The 23,392-nt window shown below is 37.3% G+C and overlaps 1 protein-coding gene across 2 annotated transcripts; it reads right to left on the minus strand.

The window, feature by feature from the left end:
- Positions 1-365: 365 nt before the first annotated feature.
- LDHB (lactate dehydrogenase B) lies at positions 366-22,858 on the minus strand. 2 transcript variants are annotated; one of them, XM_009247540.4, is made up of 8 exons: positions 22,732-22,858; positions 19,513-19,647; positions 11,917-12,034; positions 8,931-9,104; positions 6,961-7,134; positions 3,394-3,511; positions 2,112-2,235; positions 366-737 (listed from the first exon to the last, which is right to left on the minus strand). In XM_009247540.4, exons 2-8 carry the CDS (start codon positions 19,639-19,641, stop codon positions 570-572), a joined length of 1,005 nt encoding a protein of 334 aa, XP_009245815.1. In that variant the 5' UTR covers positions 19,642-19,647; positions 22,732-22,858; the 3' UTR covers positions 366-569. The 2 variants fall into 2 exon arrangements, with proteins under 2 accessions (XP_009245815.1, XP_009245814.1); XM_009247539.3 differs by lacking the exon at positions 366-737 and having other exon boundaries at positions 1,872-2,235; positions 22,732-22,842.
- Between the last annotated feature and the right edge of the window lie 534 nt (positions 22,859-23,392).

A 23,392-nucleotide genomic window follows, 5' to 3' on the forward strand; every position in this document is an offset into this window, starting at 1 on the left:
TGCTATCTCCAAGTAGCCTGAATCTGAATAATCCAGACCAAACTTTCATTTTCCTTATTAAATAGAACTAATTCTAACAAAGTTTCCATTTTAGGGGTTGTTCCTTTTAAAATGGGCTTCCTTGCAAATGTCATATACATTGACATCCGTTACAACTTCTTCAGTTATAACCTTAAAAAGATAATCATATTCTCAGGACAACAACAACAAACCGTGGCACATGTTGCAACAAGGAATTTTTGTCTCATCCAGAGGGAGGAGTGTAGATGATGTTGGAATTTAGGGACATTTATGATGTGTGGTAAGAATGACTTGGCAGATTGACTGAAATCTTTCAGGAATCATTAAGGAAGGAATCCCAGAAATAGAAGCACACTACAATAGTTAATTTTATTTGTTCAAGAGCTCATATTGCAAGCATTAAATCAAGCATAGGCTTTGATTCTGTGAGCCCAAATTCACATATTGAAGATCAAAGCAAACTGCGATCCATGTACATGGATGAAAACTAAAGGCTCAGAGTTAATCACATTGTAGTTTTTAAATTTCTACAGCCTAGAGCTCAGTAGTCACAGGTCTTTTAGGTCCTTCTGGATGTCCCACAGGGTATCTGCACTTTTCTTGAGCTGAGCAACCTCATCATCCTTTAGCTTCTGGTTGATAACGCTGGTTAATCCCCGGGCATTGAGGATACACGGAAGGCTCAGGAAGACTTCATTCTCAATGCCATACATCCCCTGCCAGAACAACAAAGCATTGAGATTAAGACATGAAACTAAGTAAAAATGATCAAAGACAGGAGGCTGAGGTGGGAGGACTGTTTGAACCCAGGAGTTTGAAGCTTCAGTGAGCTATGACAGTGGTACTACTCTCCAGCCTGGGTGACAGAGCAAGAACTAATCTCTAAAGGGGGGGAAAAAAGAGAATAATCAAAGGTCCAATGTTTCAACAGAAAGAACTGTAGCAAACTTGATAGGCATGAACTTATTCCTCAATCTAATTTTCATCACTTACAGGTCCACATTTCCCCAATACTTATGTTTTGAATTAGGTTTTGTACATAGAATATGCAAACATACACTAAGATAAAATTAGATATTTGTAAGAAACAAGTACTTATTTAATTTTATTATATATGTATTTTATTGAACACTGCTCTTCTATTTAAATACACTTTAATAAATTTTGATATATGAGCCTTCAAATTAAATTGCTTTTAATTGTGGTTCTTAATGGATTACTTTCTATGAAATTTTAAGTTGCTTAAAGACTTTTAGTTAGGAAGAAATTTCAGGTGGTAGCCAACCTACGAGGTCCTGGGTAATAGTTAGAGACCATTAAAAGGCAAGATGCTTGGAATACCCAAGAATTGCTACAAAAAAACAAAAAAAAAACAAAAAAAAACAACAATTTCCAAAACACTTTACAGTTCGTGTGGGTAATTTATTCACGGGGTCAATTTAACTATATAACTAATTATGTTAAACATACCTTAATGTCAGTTTTTAAACATTTAATTTCAAAAATTTTGTACATACACAAAAGTAGATAGAATAAACAAATTCCTATGTATGTACCCAAAGACTCAGTAATTACCCAATTATTGACACACTTGATTTACACTGACTTGTGGAAAATGAGTCAGTTGTCTTACAAAATATTTTAATATAATTATAGTTTTGTTTAAAAAATCATTAATGTCTACCTGTTTTGTGCATTTGCTCCATAGCTTTTGAATTAAACTGTATTTGCTAAGGTATCAAGTGCTATATGAAAGGCAATCTAGAGTTCAGTACACCAACTTTAAATGAAACTCTATTACACTTATTCAAATGATCAATACTTTAAGAATGTGCTAAGATTCAGTTAATATTTAATTTGCAAAATTATATAAAGAATGACAACAATCTATTGAATGTCTTAGATTCTGTAAGTTTTCTGCCCTTGTTGTCCAAGACTTCTGTTGGAAAATAAGAATAGTTTACATAAAACTTTGAGAGACAGAAATAACTTTGAACTATGATTTTATCTGGTCTGAGCCTCTTTAAATGAATTTTTTTGTAGAATACAATGCTAGAAATCATATTATATTTTGTGGTAGTTTGTCTTACCTTTACCATTGTTGACACGGGATGAATCCTGGATAGATTTTTCAACATGGATTCAATAAGATCAGCCACACTTAATCCAATAGCCCAGTTGGTATATCCTTTTAGCTTGATGACTTCATAAGCACTTAAAAAAATTATAAAAGACATCACTGAAATAAGACTCAATCATTATTGAAACCAGATCTGACTTTGCCTACTGCTCTGTCTCTAACTATAATCTTGGGCAAATTATTTACCCATTATTGCCTTAGTGCTCCCTTTTTGAGTGTTAAATGAATTAATGTATATGTATAATGCTTAAAACTGTAAGCACTACATGGTAAACACTATATAAATGCTTGATAACTTTAGTTTATTGTATAAGTTAAGATTTATAAAGTCACTGCGGCAAAAATATACATTTTCCAATCATTGTAACAGATTTGTAAACATACTTCCAAACACATAAAATCAGGAAACAATAAAAGTGAAAGAACAAAATATATCTCAATTGTGAGGTCCCACTTGCCATTGTCACCTAACATAATCAACTAACTAATAAAAGGCATAACAGTATCTTGCCTGGCAGTTTTTTCAGCACAAATTGTAGCTCTTAAAACCGATAAAGGCCCTGGTACTTGAGAAGCAGCAGGAATAACTCTAGCTGAGTATCAGAAAATTAGGATTTAATGCAATTGACACCCAATCATTAGAAGACCTTGAACTAGTTACACTATCTGGGTGAGCCACAGTTTTCTCACTTGTGAAATAAAGGTATATGTTAATTGAAATTATAAAGACTCTTTCAACTTTTTTAAGGTTCCTTTTCTCCACATATAGGTTAAATTCCTGAAAAAAAAATTATTAAAATTGAACAAAATGATTCTATATTTGAAACATCAGTTAGTCTTGTTATTAAAACTTAAACACTGTTAGCAATCAGCAAGCAAGTTTATTTATTTTGGGCAATTATGAAACCAATAGTGTCTAAGTTTACTTTTCTAAATAAATCAAACTTACTTGTTGAGAGGTGGCAATTTGAAGACTCTTCTCACTTGTTAATTCCAAATTTTGCTCCTGTTACCTCTACAATAGAGTTTCTCTAGAGAAAATATTTACTTTCCCTAGGGAGACTGGCATAGCAAGTTTGACCAGTGTAAAAGTCCTATCAGTTTCAAAAGATAACAGCTGCATAATCACTACATTAAGAGTTTATCTGAGCAGACAGCCATGGAAAATGTTTATAATTTTATTTAAGTAGAGTTGAAATTAATCATCTAAAACCAAGCTCCCTTTCACTTACCTTTCAACCACCATCTTATGCACTTCCTTCCAATTTTCACTATCATTGTCAGTTCCCATTTCTGGATTCAATTCCTGGAGAGAAACACCTGCCACATTCACGCCACTCCACACAGCCACTGTTTTAAAAAAAAAGAAAAAGACATTGCAGTTATTTCTTACATTATTTTTAAAAATATTTTCTTCTTTTAGTGCAATTTCACCTATGATGCGAATTACTGAATACCAACTGGAACTGCTCCAATAAGTGACTCTCCAGTAGATTCCAGTATAGTTCCCCCAAAAGGCTGACATTTGCCTTCAAATAGCAACATGTCTGACCTTTTCACTTTCAAGAATTTTAGTGCAAAGCAGAATTGCTGTGTCATAGTTACAGAGAAAATAAAATTCTTTGCTTCTCTCTAGGTGTGTGAAATCACAGGGATTCTAGTTGGGGACTATGCTAAACTTTTGGTTTGAGGAATGTTTAACTTTTCTCCTCCATATTTTTCTAATATATGCTCCTTTATTCTACAGTAAAGAAAAAAAATCCTAGAATAAGACCCAAATAAAGCATAATTATGAAAGTGGGATAAAAATTATAAATAAGGGTCTACTTAATTTAAGGGAGAAGAGTATCAGAAAGAACTACACAAAACAGGCCTTTGAATTGGACCTTAAAACCTAAGTTATATGTTCCTTGGAGACCTTTGGAGGAGAACATTGTAGACTCTGGAAATACGAGCAAAAGTGTGGGGTAGAATCTACTATGACTGAAACAGATATGAAGGAAAAAGCTATTTAAAGCCAAATAAGATCCCCTTTTAGTCCACAACTTCTGGCAAGTTAGGGTAATTGGATATTTTTACAATTTTGATGAAAATTATGAAATCTGCATAATCATGTCTAGTGAGCATGGTTTAATTCTCTTTCATTTAAGTACACAATATAGATCAACATGAAAACTTTTTAAAAGATGTTTTGGGAAAAACAACAGCCATAACAGAATAGAACATTGGACGGGAATCAGAAGACATAATTCTAGTTGTAGCTATGGCATTAACTAACTAAAAGATCTTCAATAACTACTTCACCTACTTTACCTTGTTTTTTTTCTCACTAAAATTAAAGTCCTGAACTAGAGGACATGTAATATCACTTCTTATCTATCGACCTAGCAATGTATAACTATACCTAGCATTTACTGAACTTTTACTGTACACCTGACATTGTACTAAGTACTTTTTATATAGTACATAGGTGGCATAATTATCTTTATTTTATAGATGAGGAAACAGGTTCAGAGAAGTTAAGAACTTGCTAGTCACATTATCTTGTTAAGAAGGGAGAGCCGAGCTTAAAGTTATGGAGTTGACTTGCTAAAAACTTTCCATGCTCAAATTAATCTGATCAAGAGAGACACATAGGTCCATTACAATTAACCAGACAAAAATTCAGACGAGTCCCTGGAGCTAAACAATTCTTGAATAAAGTGATATGTGTCAGAAAAAAGTCAGCATTATTATATAAAAAAATCACAAATAAATTATGCTACAACTTCAAGAACAAATTCTTATAGCACCAAGATAAACCCTTTACTAAAATTGCGTTTCAAACTCCCACTGAATTCAAAGGAAGATTTATACTCTGAGCTTATTGGGAGAAAATAGTCCTTTACACAGATGGCAGAAATGAATTTAGTAAAATAAAAATATTATTTATCATCATTATTATTAATAAAATATTTTAAATTATTAGTTTCAATATTGGATTATTTTATTATTATTATTTTGCCATGAGCTTATTCAATATATTATGGTTTAATAAATAGATTTAGATCTATGAAACAGAATCAAAATTGTTCAAAAACAGTTTTACATAAAATTGTTCAAAGTATAATTAATTTAAATGAGAAAAATATTAATTTAAAATAAAACATTTACAATATAGTTTTTAATTGTCTCAACACGAAGCACTAAAAAAAAGTGTAATGTGATTTTAATGTTGCTCTTTTTGAATTACTAATTAATGTACAATTCTTTACTTCAATTTAAGTTTCTAAAGAAAATATTTACTTTTATCATACAGTCTCTTACTACTTAAATAATTGATAGTTATAATTAATAGTTTATTAAAAATAAGATTTCATTTAAGGTAAGGTTTATTTTACATTACAGAAGAGTAGACACAAGTTATTTATAAGCTTTTGTTACCTAACTCATTCCTCCTTCAGCAAACACAATGGATGTAATAGCTCTGTCTACTCAAAGGGCCTAGAAGCAAAGATACACCAGTAGCACAAGCACACCTATGCCCTGATCCTGGTTTCTAACTACCATTCCTCACTAAAGGGAAACAGGGCTCATTAGGGAAACAGCTGATTCTAGTGCTGGGAAGGGGAAAGTTCAAAATGAGGCTGGTGCAACTTATTGTGCAAGAAAGTGCTCAAAAATGATGGGACATGTTAAAAAAATACATTAAGAGTCGGTTTGAAAAGCCTGGGACAACTTGAGCATTACAAATGATAGTGACACAATATTTTGGGCATGAGATAAAAATCTGAGGCCACCTTGATATCAACAAATGAATAAATAAAGAGGGAAGATGAAAAATTTCTGTCTTACAGTAGAATGCAACTAATACAGAATCAATGATTGAATTAGTAGATCATGTTTGACAACTATCATGGTAATTTATTCAACCACAAATCATTAATAGATGTTAAATTTAGCAGAGAAAAATTGATGAGGAGTCAAAGACATTTTCCTAGTCAGCACCAAAACATCTTCCCACAAATTACTCATAAATTACAAAGGAAAAGTAGTAACTTCACACAGAGTAACCTGGCAAAATACAACCTTAACTGAGTTATCACAGTTGGTGTCACCGATTGTTGGCCACACCGACATTACATGCCTTTGGATGTGATGCCATGAGAAAACCATAGGGTCATTTCTGTGGTATTTGCACCGAAAGTTCATAGCTCAACCTAATGATAAAGAAACAATCAGACAAGTCTACAATGATAAGCATTCCACAAAATAACTCACCTGACTTTTCAAAAATGTCAAGATCATGAGAAACAGAGATAGACTGAGAAACTGTTCCAGAATGAAGGAGGCTAAGTAGTACATCTATATAGTAGATGTAATGTGTGAGCCTAGAATGGATTCTGAATTAGGAAAAAAGCTTTAGAGGGCACTATTGAGACAGCTGATAACATGTGAATAATGGATTCTGGATTAGATAATATTGTTTCAGGGTTACATTTCCTGATTTTGGTAAGTGTACTGTGGTTATGAAAATCTTTGTTTTGAGGAAATACACAGTAAAGAACTTAAGGAGAAAAAGGTGAGGGAATTGATTTATGCTTAATTGATCAAGGTAAAGATAGATGATAGGTAGATAGACAGAGAGATGACAGAGTAAATGATAAAGCAAAATGGAATAGAATAGAAAAGTAACTACTATTTTTGCAACCGTTCTTAAGTACATCAAAGTCTATAAAAATAAAATTTGAAATAAAATGAAAAATCCAAAATGGCAAAACCAACATCACAAGTAATTTTTTCTTTTTTGTTTTCTTTACCACTTGAGTCGCCATGTTCCCCCAAAATCCATCCATGGCAGCTGCTGGGATGAATGCCAAGTTTTTCAGCCATAAGGTAGCGAAATCTAGCAGAATCCAGATTACATCCACTTCCAATCACGCGGTGTTTGGGTAATCCACTTAGTTTCCAGGTAACATACGTAAGAATGTCCACTAAAAATTTTGGAAATAATATATGTAAGTAAACCAAAACCAACTTCGACTGTTAGGCAGCTTGGGGTGCCGTGGTTTCCCTTTTCCCACTTCCCCACTCCCCAAATGAGATGTGGCCAGAAAGATGTAAATACTTTAACTTTTCATTGTTAGAGATAACAGGAATGAGAGAGACAAAAACAAACTTTTAAGCCTTATATGAAGATTGCAAGACATGAAAAATGCAATACTGTGCTTTTACATTTGCATTATTATGTGAAACGAGAATATATAAGAACCTTGCAGATTAATTAACTTAAAGTTGAAAAAAACAGAATAGGTTGAACCAGGTTGTCAGTTAAGTTTCCCCCAGTTGTAACATTCCATAATTTTAATGATTGTCATCATAAACCAAGAAGCCTTTGATTACTAAACTACCAAATCTTGCTACCACAAATTTTTCTGAGCATGAGGTATTCTTCAGTAAACAATTGTGATAATACGTAGTATTAAAAATTTCTATTTAATAAAAGAACATCTACGTCAGAACCTTTGCTCCAGCGTGGCATAGCCTTAAAACCACAGAGATAAAACTTGCTGATCCAGATAGGATCACAGCACTTGCAGGCTAAGCTGTAAAAAGTGAAAAATGTGCACACAAGGAAGGTGAAGAGCTGAAAGTTAATCCTGCAGCCTCCACCCCCACACTAATCTGTAGACAATGGCTAAGATAATTCAAGGACATTTGGGACTGGATAACTTTTCCTTGCCAACTTTGATTCAGTGGAAGTGACTCCCTGGAAAATCCAGCTGTGAAGCTATATGTGGAAAGTTGCATAATCATTTAGTGATGCCTGCCTGAGGCACTTACTATGTGCTAGCTACTTGTCATTCCTATTCTACATCTACCTGGCACATACATATTTATGAGAAGTCTTATATATATGAGACTGAACCATTTAATAAACTCCAATCTTGGTTTGCAGAAAGTAAAAATATGGAAATAACCTCTGTCCTTGCTGGCTCTCAACTCTCAATACTCAAGATACTGTGGGGATTCCCCTAGCTCTTATTCACAACGTTTCTCTATGTGAAGTGTGAGAGATAATTAGTCCAGTTTATTTACTATTTTCTCAATGTACCTGCTATGCTCACCAACATGCAGTAATTTTGGTGGCAAACTATAGATAAAAGCAGTATGTCAAATAGAGCACATTTTAGCTGTTAAGGCTAAAAAAGTGCATTCTTTCTAGTTAGAAGGTTTAATGTTCATCCTGTAGATGTTAAGTTAGCAAGGAAAGCAATTTTTAAGTCAGAGCATTTGGTGTTAGCATATATTTGTCCATCAATTCACTCTATTTCTATCTTTAAAACAGAATTGTTTAATGGCTTTCTTATATGCTTCTTTTCAAAGTTGATCTATTTCAATTCTGTATAATGGGATTTTCCAGAAAATAAAAGGTCAAATATGTTAAAATGTTTCTTACAAATTGAAACTATGTTCGAATGTTTCATTCTCCCATCCCAGGATAATCTTTATTAAAAAAGTTTTAAAAGCCTTTAGAATCTATAACCAAGCCAGATGAAGCAAAAACACGAAATTGCTTTACCTAAAACTCTTGTCACACTTTTTGAACACCTGGCCTGGGACAGAGGCATTTGTTTTGCAAACACCACTATTTAGGGCCAATGAAAGAAGACATGTAAACTGCTTCTGTAAATGAATACTGGGACTGATTTTAGTCCAAAATAATAACAACAAAAACAGCAAAACACTGAACTTAACAGAACAGAGACTTAAAGTATTACAATAATACCTGGGTTGGAAACCACAATTATGATGCAATCAGGACTGTACTTGACGATCTGAGGAATAATGAATTTGAAGACATTAACATTTCTCTGCACCAGATTGAGCCGACTCTCCCCTTCTTGCTGACGGACTCCTGCAGTTACCACTACAATCTTAGAATTGGCAGTCACAGAATAATCTTTAAAAAGAAAGGCAAAAACAGGTACTTTAGATGCAACTCTTCACTATAACATAACCTATATGACATGCTCTAAAAGCCTAACCATACAGAAGCTTCTAGAACATATATGTGAATTAAGTTTTCTGTACTGTAAGGGCTTGAAGTTCAATGTTTCTGTGGCTTCTTTTTTCTCCCTTGAGCTGCACTGCAATAATCCAAACATCAAACTGCCTCAGAAAATAAAGGAAATAAAGATGACCCCAAAGTATGTTTTTGGCTATGAATTCAATGAATTGTCAGGAATAAAATGAAGTGTAAACAGTGACTCCAATAGGCAGACATCAAAAAAAAAAAAAAAACAAACCCAAAACCAATTTTAAGTTACTTTTATCTTAAAAAGTTAAAATTTAGGAAGGGAAGGAAGGCACTGAAGTGTTTGGTTTTGTCTGGAAGCTAAAACTTGGATTTCTAATATTCAATATTTTTAGGAAGCTTATTTGCTTTTTAGCACTGCAAGTTTCCCTGGAGATTTTATTTTTTTCTTAAGGAAGTGTGTCCTTTTTCGAAATATATGGATATTGCGATTTGATGTGATCATTTGACTCAACAGCTATGGATGATTCACATAGTTAAACTGGGTTACAGTGTGGCTTTTGATGGTTGGTAATACTTCCTAAGGTTCCTCTCCCATAAAATGGCAGTAATTATAGTCCCTACATTTCATAAGGTTGTTGCAAAGATGAAGATGAAATAATATGTGCAAAATGTTTCACACAGTACCCAGAATGTTACAAATTTATAAATAATAGCTATTATTTAGTTTCTTCAAGGCATTGAAATTACTTTGTACTGTGGGGAAAAGAAAGAGAGATCAGACTGTTACTGTGTCTATGTAGAAAGAAGTAGACATTAAGAGACTCCATTTTGTTCTGTACTAAAAAATTCTTCTGCCTTGAGATGCTGTTAATCTGTAACCCCACCCGCAACCCTGTGCTCCCTGAAACATGTGCTGTGTCAACTCAGGGTTAAATGGATTAAGGGCTGTGCAGGATGTGCTTTGTTAAACAAATGCTTGAAGGCACATGCTTGTTAAGAGTCATCACCACTCCCTAATCTCAAGTACCCAGAGACACAGTACACTATGGAAGGCCGCAGGGACCTCTGCCTAGGAAAGCCAGGTATTGTCCAAGGTTTCTCCCCACGTGATAGTCTGAAATATGGCCTCGTGGGAAGGGAAAGACCTGACTGTGGGAAGGGAAAGACCTGACTGTCCCCCAGCCCGACACCCATAAAGGGTCTGTGCTGAGGAGGATTAGTAAAAGAGGAAGGCCTTTTTGCAGTTGAGATAAGAGGAAGGCCTTTTTGCAGTTGAGATAACAGGAAGGCATCTGTCTCCTGCTCGTCCCTGGGCAATGGAATGTCTCAGTGTAAAACCCGATTGTATATTCCATCTACTGAGATAGGAGAACACTGCCTTAGGGCTGGAGGTGGGACATGCTGGCAGCAATACTGCTCTTTAAGGCATTGAGATGTTTATGTATATGCACATCAAAAGCACAGCACTTTTTTCTTTACCTTGTTTATGATGCAGAGACATTTGTTCATATGTTTTCCTGCTGACCTTCTCTCCACTATTACCCTATTGTCCTGCCACATCCCCCTCTCCAAGAAACGCCCGATAATGATCAAGAAATACTAAGGGAACTCAGAGACTGGTGCTGGCGCGGGTCCTCCATATGCTGAGTGCCGGTTACCTGGGCCCACTTTTCTTTCTCTATACTTTGTCTCTGTGTCTCTTTTCTCAAGTCTCTCGTTCCACCCGACGAGAAACGCCCACAAGTGTGGAGGGGCAGGCCACCCCTTCATTATACCAATACTTTTGGGGTCTAAAACATGCCGGTTCTCAGATACATATAAACAAGCCATTATAATACAATAGCCCAAAATGTTACATATCAAATGTGTAGAAGGTATGTGGGAGAGGGTTAATAGAAGTGATACTTGAGTTTAACCTTGAGGATAAACTGGGGCTAGAAGAAAAGAAACTGCCAACACCAGATTCACCAGGATGGGAAGACTAATTTTAGTCTCCTGAGGGCAGGAGAGGAGAATGATGAGCCACCAGGAAATGCAGGTTATATCCAAATTGAGAGCTGTGCAGTCCCTGCTGGAGGTTTTAGAATACAGACAAAGGTTTAGAAAAAGATAAGAAATCTTTAAAGAAAAGAATGCATTCAAACTTTCATTTTAGGGGAAGCATCTGCTTTAGGATAAAGATAACTAGTGTGGCAGTGTGAAGTGTGGAATACATAACCATTTTCTACACATACTTCCAATGGGAAAATGTCAATTTCCTATGTGTACATTTTAGCAGTAGCAAGTGGGTTTCTTGAAATGGATGAAAGAAAATTGGCCTATAGAAGAAACGTGGTAAAATAAGCCAAACAATGCAATAAATCCAATTTGTTATTTCCTGTTAGTGACGTATCAGTGATCATTTATGGCTAGCAAACTCATTTTAGGTAGCTGTCCATTAACAAGTGAATATAAAATATATGAGAAATAAAAAGTAGAATATAGTAGAGAAATAAGAAGAGCTTTTTATAAAATGAGGAAAAAGGGGGAAACATTTTATAATTATATAACAATTTTGCAATAATTTGAATTTACTAGATTATAAATATCTTATTAACAGTTATTGAAATAACTGTTCCAAAACTTCAACTTTTCCTACTTACAAATAAATCTATTATGCTGTTAGATGCATTCCAAATGTGTTTTGGGGGGCATGAAAAAATATTAGATCACTTTGGGCATTAAGTGAAATTACCTTTATCTGCCACAATTTTAGGTGTCTGAAGAAATAAGCTCCCATGCTGCAGATCCATCATTTCTCCTTTAAGCTTATCTTCCAAAACATCCACAAGAGCAAGTTCATCAGCCAGAGACTGTAAACGCAAAAACAGGCATTAGAAACCTAAGCCACTCTAGGATGCCTCAGCTCACAATCTAACCCAAAGAAAGATCTTTAACATGGCTAAGCACCAAAGGTCTAAACATCTTGAGAATTTTACCATGGAGTTAGATACTCAACAAGGATTCAGTTCACATGACACAAAACTATACTTTAAGAACATGTAGACTTAAAGATTCATTAGGAAACCAGCTTAGTTCAAGAGCAGGCCTAGTGAATACAAGTCTATATTAAAGGGGAGGGAATGGTGAAAACAAAAATACACTCAGGCCCAGAAACAACCTTGGGCAATGTGTCCATCCTTGAGGTCACCCCAATTTAGAGGCTTTCTGACAGGGTAGATTTGGCTTAAATCACCAGGAGTGTGAGTTTACTTTAGGGTAGGATTTGAAACCCAGGTTGAAGCTTGGAATCTTCAGTGTGGCTCTGATCCACTCAAATGTCTTGGTGGGGAAAGGAAGGTGAGTTTTATGGACAGAAGAATCTAGGATTGGGAGGTTTTTTCATATGTGATCACTCCAAATCTGTGCCTGAGACTTGCCCAGTCTCAGATTTCTTTTGTTTTCTATTCCAATTGTCATTCTCTGTCCCCCATTCAAAATACAATCTAAAGTAATGAATATACTATTTAATCTTGATCTGGAGTCATATTTTTTTTGAGACAGAGTCTCGCTCTGTTGCCGAGGCTGGAGTGTAGTGGTGCAATCTCGGCTCACTGCAGCCTCCGCCCACTGCAATCTCCATCTCCCGAGTTCAAGTGATTTTCCAGCCTCAGCCTCCTGAGTAGCTAGGATTACAGGTACATGCCACCACACCCAGCTAATTTTTGTATTTTTAGTAGAGAAGGGGTTTTGCCATGTTGCCCAGGCTGGTATCGAAATCCTGACCTCAGTTGATCCACCTGCCCCGGCCTCCCAAAATGCTGGGATTACACGCATGAGCCTGGCCTGGAATCATAATTTTTTAAATACTCTCAGAATGTCTACATAAAAGTGAAAGAAAAAAAAGGTGGTTGGTCTACATGCATCTAAGCAACCTTTCAGCTATGAAATTCCATTATCTTATGGAAGTCATAATTTATAAACTTTTTATAAAGTGGTTATTCCTCCTATTGAAATATCACGAGTCCTTGCTTTTACTGTTTTTATGGCTGTTAGCAAAAATATCAGCTAAGTAGAATATATCAATACTGGGGCCCACTTAAAAATGCCAATAGTCATTCCTCAATATACAATACTCAAGGGATTGGTTCTAGGACCCCTGAGTGTACCAAAATCTGGGCATAATCAAGTATACAGAAAGGACAGTATTCACCGGATGCAAAAGACTCTCCATATATGTGGGTTTCACATCCCCTGAATACTGTATTTTCAATATACTTTTGGTTGAAAAACAAAATCTGCCTGTAAGTGAACTGGCCCATGCTGTTCAAGGGTCAACCTCTTCTAAGAATAGTAGTGTGATCAGCTACACAGGTGAAGCGTATTAATGGGGGAGTGGGGCAGGTAACTAACTGGAGTTCAGGAAGCACTTTAAAGAATAAGATGGAGTAGCCCAGGCAGCAGGGGCCACCAGAGGGAGATGCAGCAAAGAGCTGGGAGACAGCCAATAAGAAAAGTTGACCTACTTAGCTTGCTAGATAAAGCAAGTCTTGCTCCCTGAAGACAATGAATAAATACTGTCCTCTGTTGCTAAAATCTAAGTGGCTGCCTGGTCTCATGAAGTGAGTTACAGTGGGGTTGCTTGTGAGGGTTTCTCTAAGACTGAAGCCTCCTGATGACCGAATGTGTCCTTAGCTCTGAGCAACCAAATTACTTGCAGATTTTTGAAATGATCATTCTGTGAGTTGGGGATCACGTACAAAACATTTCCTCATTTCCATATGTATCAAATACTGGCATTAATTTTTATCCATTTTCCCTTAAACACGTTTTGACACCTTTAAAGCTGCTTTTATTCTTTGCAATCTCTGATAAGAACACACAAAATTCTCATTTGTATTTTTTAAGTCCTAAATTAATGCAACATAACTTAATAATAGCTATAATGGTTCTATTAAGGTACTGAGCACTGGGACAATCACTCTTATTTTAGTAACATCACATGTGTGCTGCTGAAATCAACAGGGCAAAACAATTTAGTGCTTAAGTAGAAAAGGATGTCACAGGATGTCAGATCCTGTCTCTCTGTTTCAGTGGGTGTAGAGAATTGCCTGAGAAGTGCACACTCGGCTGAAAAGGAAGGAAGAGATCCAACACTTAAATAATAATAATTGTAACGCTGAATTTAGCTGCATCTGCAGCAATGAATATCCCCCGAATGGAGAGGCGTGATGTGTGACTAAGTACTGGTGCTATTGTTTGGCTTAAATAAATCTCCCTCTGTATTCACATATTTTATACAATGAATTTACCATATATATATTTCACTTAAGCTGTAAGTACATTTAAAATGTTTGAAACAGCAAGGTTTAGATTAACTGCAAAAGCAGTATTATTATGGATCAAGGTCACTTAGATACCAAGAATACCACTGTTGAAAGCTTGCTTAATGTATCACTAAAACGGCTTTTAAAAACGTATTTATTTTTACTCTACTCCTGTGACAGACTTAAAAAAAAGGCTTTTAATCTAAAATCCTGTGGACCAGACACAGCCATATATTCTGCCTCTTCCTCCTCCCAAGTAATAAATTACTACCACCAGTGCCTTAATATTTGACGGTTTTATTTTTATATCCAAGTGTTGGCCAGGGGTGGTGGATCACGCGTGTAATCCCAGCATTTTGGGGGACCAAGGCAGGCAGATCACCTGAGGTCAGGAGTTTGAGAACAGCCTGGCCAACATAGTGAAACCCTGTCTCTACTAAAAATACAAAAATTAGTCGGGCATGGTGGCATCCACCTGTAATCCCAGCTATTCAGGAGGCTGAGGCAGGAGAATCACTTGAATCCGGGAGGCAGAGGTTGCAGTGAGCAGAGATTGGTGCCACTATGCTCCAGCCTGGGTGACAGTTAAGACTCTCATTCTCAACAGAAAAAAAAAAAAAAAAAAAAAAGTGTTTAGTATGCATAAAATTTTGTGGGAGGAAAAGGTATAACCTTTCTCAAATAATTAACTAAATGGGTAAGTGCCATTTATTCAATAGTTTGTGTTTCTTCCCCTCTGAAATGCTACTTCTACATTATTATTGAATACTATTTGAGCATGTTCTGGCTGAAATACCAAAGGTGGCTTGTAAAAATACCAAATTTTCATTATGTTTTACTTTTAAGCCCAGTCTTGCACTGCAAAAACTACTTTGCAATTTGTTGTTGTACCTACCTTGCTCCTCCTAAGAGCTTTGTTATATACTGTGTTTGTCCACGAGAACATGGCTACAGTTGACTGAAGCAAGGATAAACACTCAAACCAAAGACAGACTTGGAAGCTAAGGATTTATGATAATCTTGCCTCAAAGCTCTTCATGACCCTTACAACATGATGAGTTAGACATTCAGATCCTCCTCTTGGTAGTTAAAATGCAGAGTCTGAGATGGATAATGGGGTAAAAGTAAAGTCTGGCAGTAGAAGATATAAAAAAATCAGAAGCCATGACCAAAGTTTGACAAAATATGAGTGCAGCTTACAAGTAATAGCAGGAGTATTCATTGATTTATCATGTAAGCGCCTGGCATTATCCTACTGCTCAGGTATCCAGTTTACGATAAAGTCTCTGCTGCCATGGAATGTATCAGGAAGGAAATAGGAATTAAACAAACAACAAATCAGGCTAATCTCTGAAGGTAGAAGTGCTCTGAAGGGCATAAGGCAAGGAGATGTTGAAGCTACTGGGAAGGAAGTTTATTTTATATCGGAAGGCAGGGAAGGCCTGCCTGCAAAGGCATGCATCTGCAGTAAGATCTGAATGATAAGGGGTCAACCCTGTGGCCTAGGCAAGAACATTCCAGATGAAGGGAAATGCAAGTAAGAGTTTAAGCAAAAATGAGATTGGCATTTGGGAGGCAGAAAGCAAATAGAAGAGATGAAGTCAGAGATGGTACCATCACGTTGCACTGGCAGGTCTGCTGCCTCGGTGTGTATGGTGCCCCTGGAGTTGTGTGCTCCATTGCTTTGCTCTGAGAAACAGGCAGGGAGGGATTTGTGAGGCCTCATGGGATTTTATGTATGTGTGTAGCATATGTGCACTGTAAAATGACTGGAGAGTTTTAAGTAGGGGAGCCACTAGTTTTACGAAAGCTCTCTATGGTTATTATATAAGCAATGGGCTGCAGAGAGTGGGCAAAAGTAGAAGCCAAAAATGATCAAGTCTTCATATGGTGAGACACTGTACTAGGGAGCCCTAGTGGGCTTCGCGAATCTGGCTAATGCATGTCCCTCCTCAACCTCTCCGATGCTATACTTTTATTTAACTTCTGGGGGCAAAGTACACCATCTATGAGCTCAAAAAGGCCAGATCTGGCACTTACTATCTGTGTGATCTTAGGTGTTTGGTTTTTGTTTTTTTCAGCCATACGATATAGATGACAATATCCTCTGACAGGTTACAGAAAGGAATAAATGAAGTAATATACAAACACCTACATGCAGTTATTTTCCTTTCTCTATTAAGCTAGTGGGATTTCTAATCTTTACCATGTATTAACACAATTTTGAACCACTTTTATCTTTAACCATTAAAACAATATTTAGACATTCTTAATTGGTAAAATCATCTTTCAACAAGTCAGTCATTCTTTCCTGTATTTATTTTTTCAAAAATATTCATTAGATAGTCTCCACATAATTTCTAAGAAAATGTACTCCATTTTGCAAAAGATAAAGGGAAAAGAACGCTAGATTGAAAAACAGAAATCATAGTCTCTGAATCTGAAGATTCCAACTGTGGTAGCAGCAGGGGCTATTCTCTCAAGCCCTTGAGTTGGGCCAAAGTGTTATATAACTCCAGGCACAGTCTCAGTTAAATTACTTACTGAAGACGATTTAAAATTTATGATTATAACATCATAGAGGTACTTCTTATAGAATCATGATAGCTCAGATATAGTTTCCTGAAAGGCTCAAATTTTGAGATTAACAGAAGGTAAGAAAAATCTCTAGCTAGTATTTAATGAATACATTTATTTTTTTCTAAATGCCTAAATAGTAGCATTGAATAAAAAGAAAATTGTAAAGTCACTAAGGTGAAGAGTTCAGAGCCCTGGGTTCAAAATACAGCTCCACCACTGCCACATGTGAGATTGTGGACAGGCTCTTTAAGCATCAGCCATCTCATCCAACAGCAAGTATATGAACAGTTCCTATCTCCTAAGCTTGTTTAAAATAAAGTATTTTATCTTTGAACATGGCACATACTCAATGTCTTTTTCAAAACGATGTAAGCTGGAATACTTTTTGTTTTTATTGGCATGAACAGTGAGCATGAAATTGTGGTTACTTCAATTCCCTGTAATCTAGGGAGCTGCCATCCTAAATGATAGTTACCTAGTCAATTGAAACTAGCTAGAAGAAAATGCAAAAGGATAGGGAGCTGCTATCCTAAATGATAGTTACCTAGTCAATTGAAACTAGCTAGAAGGAAATGCAAAAGGATAGGGAGCTGCTATCCTAAATGACAGTGACCTAGTCAATTGAAACTAGCTAGAAGGAAATGCAAAAGGATAGGGAGCTGCTATCCTAAATGATAGTTACCTAGTCAATTGAAACTAGCTAGAAGCAAATGCAAAATGATAAAACGTTCGTGGGTGTGCACTATGTTTTTTAGTTTATTTTTTTGATAACTGTTTCTCACTCAGTAAAGACTCAGTTTGCTGCTTTAGAATTTAAATTTTGAAAAAAGAAATGTGCTTGGTTAGGGGTTATTCAGGCAGCCTTTACATATGATACAAAGGTACAGTGTGTTCTCCTGAAGGCAAGGCAGCATTTTTGTTGTTGTTCCTACATTTAAGGCAGCCATCAGAAGAAACAAGGAATCCATTCAGTGAGATAAATAAGAAAAGGGCTTCTTTCCTCAAAAGTCTTCGAGAACTAAAGAAAGCTTAACTGTGGTTTGAACTACAAAGGATACATATGAGGTAAGGCAAAAAGCCTATGGAGGTATGTAAGAGAAATTGAAGTGGAAGGTGATAATAGTATGGTATTAGTGTTAAATCTCCTGATGTTGATAATTGCACTGATGATCTCAGAATATGTCCTATTCTTAGGAAATGTACTCCAAAACAGGGGTCCCCAACACCCAGGTCATGAGCCAGTACTGAATCTAGAGAATCTAGCTAATGCCTGATGATCTGAAGTGGAACAATTTCATCCCGAAACCATCCCCTCACATCACATCTGTGGAAAAATTGTCTCCCAGAAAACTGGTTCCCTAGTGCCAGAAAGGTTGGGGACTGCTGCTCTAAAGGACGTATAAGTAAAGGGCATAATATCTGCAATTTATTCTCAAATGGTCCCAGCCATCTATAGATAGATATAGACACATATGTCATGGACATCTATGTATTTCCATAGATCTCTGTATCTATAAATCTACCTATGAACATACATATATATATACACACACATACATGTATGTATATATGTATATATGGTGAGAGAGTATAAATAACAACATGTTAAGAATTGGTAAATGTAGGTGAAGTATTTATGAAAGTTTTATTTTCTTGCCATTCTTAAAAATTTTCTGTAAATCTGAAATCATTTCAAAATAAAACCATTAGGTAAAAGTTTCAGGGGCATAACAGAATATTCCCAAAACCTCACAAAGCCATGCACGGCACAGATTACTTATTAATTAAAGGAGGGAAAGGGATCTTTGCAGTGGAGAAGGCTTGCTGTGACCACTTGAACCAGGGGATTAAGTTCAGCAGTAGTGAGACAAGTTGAACATCATGTGTCTCCTGATGGTCTGCACAAAGAAGGACATGACATCACCTAGTTCCAATCCCACCCAAAAAATTCAACCCGAGCTGAATTACAAGAAAACATCAGACAGACAAATTGAGGGACATTCTGTAGAACTCACCTGGATGCTAGAAGAATGTCAATGACACAAGAAACAAAGAAAGGTTGAGTAACAGTTCCCGATTAAAGAATGAAGAGACGTAAGTATATGAGACACATGATCTTGGACTGATGTGAAAATAGCTATAAACAGGATGATTTTGACAACATGGAGAATTTTAAATGTTAATAGTGTATACTGGATGATAGTATGGCATCAGTGTTAAATTCTCTAAGTGTAGTAACTATTTATGGTCACGTAGGGAGAATATAATTCTTTTAGGAGATACATGCTTAAATATTTGAAAGTGAAGTGGGATTACATCTACAACTTCAAATTGCTCAGGAAAAAAAGAAATCTTTTAAAGATATAATAAAATTCCAAGGTGCCCAAAGAAACTGTGTACACATGCTGAACTTCTCTGTCATCTATGGTGCTCTAGAAATGTACCTTTCCCAGAATGCTGATAGCACACGCCATACCAACTTGTCCAACACCCACTACAGTGATCTTATTGTTTGGAACTGTTGCCTCTTCTTCCGCAACTGGTGCAATGAGTTTTTCCTTAAGAGTTGCCATTTTGCACTGCAAGGAAAGAATCAAAACATTACACATACATCTGCATATGAAATCCAAATAGAAATCATCCTTAAAATGTTACTGTTGCAATTTTGAACTCAAGTACAACTTAAAATGAGCCTAATGATATTCTAGAAAGCAGAATATATTTTAAAGAACCATGAGACCCAGCTGGGCGTGATGGCTCATGCCTGTAATCCCAACACTTTGGGAGGCAGAGGCGGGCGGATCACGAGGTCAAGAGATTGAGACCATCCTGGCCAACATGGTGAAACCCCGTCTCTACTAAAAAAAAGAAAATTAGCTGGGCATGGTGGTGCACGCCTGTAGTCCTAACTACTCAGGAGGCTAAGGAAGGAGAATCACTTGAACCCAGGAAGTGGAGGTTGCAGTGAGCTGAGCTCTCACCACTGCACCCCAGCCTGGTGACAGAGCGATTCCGTCTCAAAAGGAAAAAAAACAAAAAAACAAAAAAACCATGAGACCCATTTAATGGAAGAATTCATTAAGGTAAAAACTTTCATGAAGCCCATTAGAATTGGATTTCTTCCTTCAGCCTATGATTCCATGTGAGTATTTAGTAGGTTGTTAATATTTCTGGCTAAAAACCTGTGAACATTTATGTTTAAATTAGCTAATTTGTTTGTTTCCCCTATTAAGAATGTATATGTAACTATGTAAACTAAGTTTGGGTCTAGTATTAACTCATATTTAAGCTTGGATAAAAAGAATAAATGGCCAATTATGAAGATAATTTCTACTACTAATGGTTATTATCATTCTTGGAAGATAGGGACTGATTCTTCTACTCTGTCTCACATAAAATATGTTACAGTGTACTGGACATAGAATGCATACTTAATACATAGTGACAATATAATGGCAATGAATACTTTTTATTCAAAGTCTGCAAAAATACCAACCTGAATTCCTTTTAGGGCACCTAAGAAGCTTCTTGGAAAGTAGATAGACAATACATTGTCCTTTCAGGGGATCACATTAGGAGACTATCAGTCTCTGAAACAGTTTCTGTCTAACCATCCAAACTAAAGACCCCCAAAATGTAAAAAAAAAAAAAAACAAAAAACCGAAACCTGTTGGAAAATGAATGATCTGTACACTAACACCAAATGTATTGTGCCATCAGATAACCAGATGTGTTTTCCAGATAACTGAAAAAAACAGCTAAACTTATTGAAATAAACATCAATTCCACGGCAATTTATAGTACACTAAATATATACCACCCTGTCTTCTTGAACAGAGAATACAGACGGCAAATAAGCCTTTTCTTCATAATTATTACTTTTAATTGTAGTAGCCCACTGTAATGTCCATAATTTTCACTTGTTTTTTACTTTTTATGTCACATCTGAGGCCACCATACCTGTCTCAAACTGTACCAGTGCTTCCCAGTCTAGTTTTTAATTCTAATCTGCAATGGACTAAGCAATAAGCCTAGTCTATTAACTGTATATGTAAAGTAAGAGTTAGCAGGACTCTAAGTTGGAATAAAGTATCTGAATTTGGAGACAACTGTGTAACAACTATTTTGTCTTATAGCTATTTTTTTTTCCAAAAAATATTTCCTCCCATCTGTAAGGATAAATTAAAACGAGATTCCTTCGCCTTTACAGATCACATTTACAGTTTCCTAGTGGACGTTAAAGAGAGAAGATGCAATGCTGTGCAAGTGCCTCCACAAATAGATGACCCTAAAATGAAATAAATTCAGACATGGCGTGCATTTTTAACAGGCTCAGAAGAAAGAATGCTGCATCTCTTCTTGAAGGACGACACACATGAATAGTTGTTCTGCACTTAAGTTTACTGTTGTTAGATGGTCTGCTTACGATCATTTTGGTATACAGGGGGCCCAGGAAGCAGTGGAAAATGAAAATCCATAAACAGTGGCTATATAACTACAGATTCGTTGTTCTGATAGAGCTTTTAACTTAGAAAATTTCAGGAAGTATAATTTAAAAGCTCGAACCAGATTTTCTTTCAGATATTTCTGGAGAAAGTGCTTTTCCTTAATTTTTCCTTAAAAGGAGTTTTAAGAAATGAGAAGAAAATGGTCTGCATGTTATACAGGCCTGTGCCAACATCAGAGTGCAGGCTGTAAGGAAAAAGAACGACAACCGGTAAAAATCTCTGAGTCTTGGTCCCTTATGTCTCCTCACTGCTGTGGATATAAATCATCAGAAATAAACGAGTGCCTTAATTTCAGGAACAAAGATCTTTGCAGAGTGTTTCTCACCGTAATCTTTTAAAAATTCAGGTTTTGCTTTTGAATTCCTCCCCTCCCCCAATTCCCCAGGCCCTACTGCAGCTTGTACTGCTCGCGGTGCGCACAAACCATCTTTTCCTCAGGGCACCGGCAGCAAAGAACAGCAGATCACGAGGGCAGGCAGAAGCTAGAGATCTCCCCGAGTAAGGTCTGTGGGGACAAGTCTAGGACTTCCTTACTCGGAGCACCCAAGGCTGGTAAAGTAAACGAAGCACCTAAGCATCAAGAAAAGAAGCCCTGCAGGAAAGAACTGGCGCATAGCTCCTGGAAAGACCGTGAGAGCCGGGTAAAAATAAGCGCAGCGCCAAACATGCTGGTCATCTAGGTGCCTTTCTCCTCATCTCAGCGAGTGCAAGGGCATTTCTCTATTACCGTGGCAGTATATTCAAATATTCGAAGTAAAGATCGTCCAGCCTTCATAGGCCACCTGGTTCCGTCCCCCTCCCCCAGCTACTCGGGCACGTGTCCCGACTCCCGCCAGCAGGCCGTGGGGGTGATGTGGCCGCCATGAACCCACCAAGGACAAGTAGGGCCTGGTTTTAGCAGCAAATGCAACAAGTCTCTCCCCTGAACAGCAGCTGCTACCCTCCGCCTTCTGCTCCTCCGCCAGGGCACGGCCCGCCCTGCGCCCCAAACCGAGAGGCAGAGTCAGGGCCCGAGGCCGGATGCTCAGAGCTAAAGGCCGCGGAGGACAGATGTGCTTCTTCCTCCTTCCCGCGTCTCCCCACACAAGTACTCCCCCGCACGTCCCACCAGGCTTGTCTGTGAGCCAGGATTCAGGGTCCTGAGCCGAAACCTACCAGGAGAGAGAAGGCTCTGGAGACCTCTGTAACAGTCGTGCGGAGAAGACAATGTCAGCTGCGTGCGTCTCCTCGGGCGCCGGCTCTGCAAGGAGGGAGGAGGGGGCGGGGCCCCACAACCACCGCAGCCTCTTAGGTTTCTCCATTGTGATTGGAAATCCGAGTACCGCCTACCCCTCCCTTCGGCTCGCTCAATCCCCTTCAAGGACAAGGGCTCAAGTGTGCACACCCCCTCCCCCATCCTCCCAAAGAGGAGGTCCCCTTCCAGAGGCTTCCGCTCTCAGCTGGTCTCACATCTCGCAGGCTCTTCAATGCAGAGGCCAAGTCATTTCTAAAACTTGCCCATCCCCGACTCTTCTGGATTTTAACGCTCTTGTTCTATTAGATTTAGTACAAATAGAAACAAATTTCTTTCTTGTTTTTTATTTTTATTTTGAGACCGAGTCTCGCTCTGTCGCCCAAGCTGGAGTGCAGTGGCGCGATCTCGGCTCACAGCAAGCTCCGCCTCCCGGGCTCACGATATTCTCCTGCCTCAGCGTCCCAAGTAGCTGGGACTACAGGCACGTGCCACCTCGCCCGGCTAATTTTTTGTATTTTTAGTAGAGACGGGGTTTCACTGTGTTAGCCAGGATGGTCTCGATCTCCTGACCTCATGATCCGC

This window comes from Pongo abelii, chromosome 10 (genome assembly GCF_028885655.2).
Source record: "Pongo abelii isolate AG06213 chromosome 10, NHGRI_mPonAbe1-v2.0_pri, whole genome shotgun sequence".
In the NCBI taxonomy this organism is placed as follows: Eukaryota; Metazoa; Chordata; class Mammalia; order Primates; family Hominidae; genus Pongo; species Pongo abelii.

Excerpts from the sequence above, each read along its gene's own strand:
- LDHB (XM_009247539.3), bottom strand. The coding sequence starts at position 19,641 with ATGGCAACTCTTAAGGAAAAACTCATTGCACCAGTTGCGGAAGAAGAG. Across the intron at positions 9,105-11,916 it reads TAAAATTGTGGCAGATAAAG|ATTATTCTGTGACTGCCAAT; the intron begins GTAATTTCACTT and ends TTCTTTTTAAAG. Across the intron at positions 7,135-8,930 it reads AATTGTGGTTTCCAACCCAG|TGGACATTCTTACGTATGTT; the intron begins GTATTATTGTAA and ends CAAAATTTTTAG.